Genomic DNA, 2,275 nt, shown 5'->3' with positions numbered 1-2,275 from the left:
CATCACGTTTTGATTTTCGCTTGGTTGTTTAGACTTCTGGTAAACACAACTTTACTTTGAAATAATAAACCGGATCAAACTGGATCAACCCAAATCACATGATCCGTAGATCAAAGTGTGGACCCTTTGCTTAAACCCGAGGGATAAAAATAAACTCTTAAAACTAAAAAATCTGATTTCCAGGGCATCGCCGTTATACTCATTAAGAGTGTAAAAAAAACATTGAAAACGTGGAAGACTTGACAATGAAAATTATTTATTTATTATTTACAAAGACAAAAACGCCATTGTTAGTATTTAATTTAAAGGTTACACTAAGTTTTATGGTCTTCACACAAATTTTTAAAAATGGTGGGCGTCGTGCGAAAACCACAGTAGGCTTCGGTGACTGTCATAATCTAAAACAATTACATCAATCCGGCAAGAGTGCATTAGTTATTCTGACATCTAATGAATAGGTTAACGTTTTCGACGATCTATAAAAAGCCTTGACGATCAAAAACTTGGTAGGTAAATCCTCATAATAAAAAGGTTCTAATCCAGCAATCTTTTTAATTTAGGTGTATCGAATTGCAGGACCAACACCAACACAACATAAAAATGCGCGCAGAAAATGACAGCATAAGTATGACGGACGATGAAGACTATGAATTGGAATATTCAGAAGAAAGCACATCAGAACCAGACGTGGACCTGGAAAATCAATATTATCACAGCAAATCCATGAAAGAGGAGCATCCCGACGAAGCGTTGCAAGAGTTTCAAAGAGTTATAGACATGCAATGTGGTCAAAAGGGCGAATGGGGATTTAAGGCTTTGAAACAAATACTAAAACTCAATTTTAAGCAGAAAAAATACACCGAGACTATAAATCGATACAAAGAATTGCTGACGTATATCAAGCAATCAGTTACCAAAAACCATGGAGAAAAATCGATTAATTCGATTCTGGATTACACATCCACATCGAAAAATATTGAACTTTTACAAGAGTTCTATGAAGTTACGCTCGATACTTTGAAGCATGCGAAAAATGATCGCCTCTGGTTTAAAACCAACACGAAGCTTGGTAAAGTCTACTTAGATCGAGGAGATTTCTCTAAGCTGAACTACATCATCAAACAGTTATACCAATATTTCCAAAAAAGAGATGGAACGAGCGATGCTTCGAGTGACGGTCAACTTCTGGAAATTTACGCTCTCGAAATACAAATGCATACTCGCCAAAAGAATCACAAATTGCTTAAAGAATTGTACGAACGTTGCTTGAAAGTCCGATCTGGTGTCCCCCACCCCGTCATAATGGGAATAATAAGGGAGTGCGGAGGCAAAATGCATCTCCGAGCGTCCGACTACGAGAAGGCCTACAGCGACTTCTTCGAGGCGTTTAAAAACTATGACGAATCGGGAAACCCCAGACGCACAACTTGTTTAAAATACCTACTTTTAACGAGTATGTTAATGAAATCTGATATAAATCCTTTCGACTCTCAAGAAGTCAAGCCCTACAAACTCGATCCGGAGATTCAAGCGATGACCGATTTAATTACCGCCTATCATAACACCGACATGAAACACTTCGAGATGATTTTCCAACAAAATAAGAAGACCTTATTGGACGACTCCTTCATCGGTGAGCACATCGAAGATTTGATAAAGAGCGTTCGAACTCAAGTTCTGCTCTCATTAATTAAACCCTATCGCAAAATCAAGCTGAAATTTATAAGCGACGAGCTAAAAATTCCAGACGATGATACAGAAAATTTAATTGCCTTGTGCATTTTGGATGGTTTGATTCAGGGACGTATCGATCAAGTTAAACAAGTGCTAGTGATGAACGGTGCAAGTAATGTTGCCGAAGCCGCACGTTACGAAGCTGTACAAAAACTGACTACACACATTGGAAACATAAACAGTCATCTTATCCACAAGGTTTAGTAGTGAACTTATTTTCTTGTTTTATATACTGTTATAAGTATTGATATTTACAGAGGTCCTCGTGTTACATTTTTTAATTACAAATTTTTCCTCGAACTTTCGTATGATATATCCACCTGACGAGGGTACAGGGTGGTCCGTCAAAACCAAATCGCCTCCGATAAGTCACAGGTGACTAATTTCATAGCGAATTTACTCATAATTTAAATTTAGTAGTAGTTTATTAGGGTTGCGAATTTTCGGTCGCCACGCTGCCGTAAGTGCACTAATTTGAAACATTATTCCATGAGTCCAATGAAATTAAGTAGACGAATAAATAGTAATTTATAACACAAGA

General features: G+C 37.3%; 1 protein-coding gene across 2 annotated transcripts; it reads left to right on the top strand.

Moving 5' to 3' along the window:
• Positions 1–407: 407 nt before the first annotated feature.
• Positions 408–1,988, top strand: LOC116164538 (COP9 signalosome complex subunit 2-like). Of its 2 annotated transcripts, none has more exons than XM_031478734.1 (2): positions 408–506; positions 561–1,988. In XM_031478734.1, exon 2 carries the CDS (start codon positions 601–603, stop codon positions 1,936–1,938), a length of 1,338 nt encoding a protein of 445 aa, XP_031334594.1. In that variant the 5' UTR covers positions 408–506; positions 561–600; the 3' UTR covers positions 1,939–1,988. The 2 variants fall into 2 exon arrangements, with proteins under 2 accessions (XP_031334594.1, XP_031334595.1); XM_031478735.1 differs by having other exon boundaries at positions 411–506; positions 577–1,988.
• Positions 1,989–2,275: the final 287 nt, after the last annotated feature.

The sequence above is a fragment of the Photinus pyralis genome, unplaced genomic scaffold, assembly GCF_008802855.1.
Source record: "Photinus pyralis isolate 1611_PpyrPB1 unplaced genomic scaffold, Ppyr1.3 Ppyr1.4_LG2, whole genome shotgun sequence".
NCBI classification, from domain to species: Eukaryota; Metazoa; Arthropoda; class Insecta; order Coleoptera; family Lampyridae; genus Photinus; species Photinus pyralis.
This window is presented reverse-complemented; position numbering and strand designations above follow the sequence as displayed.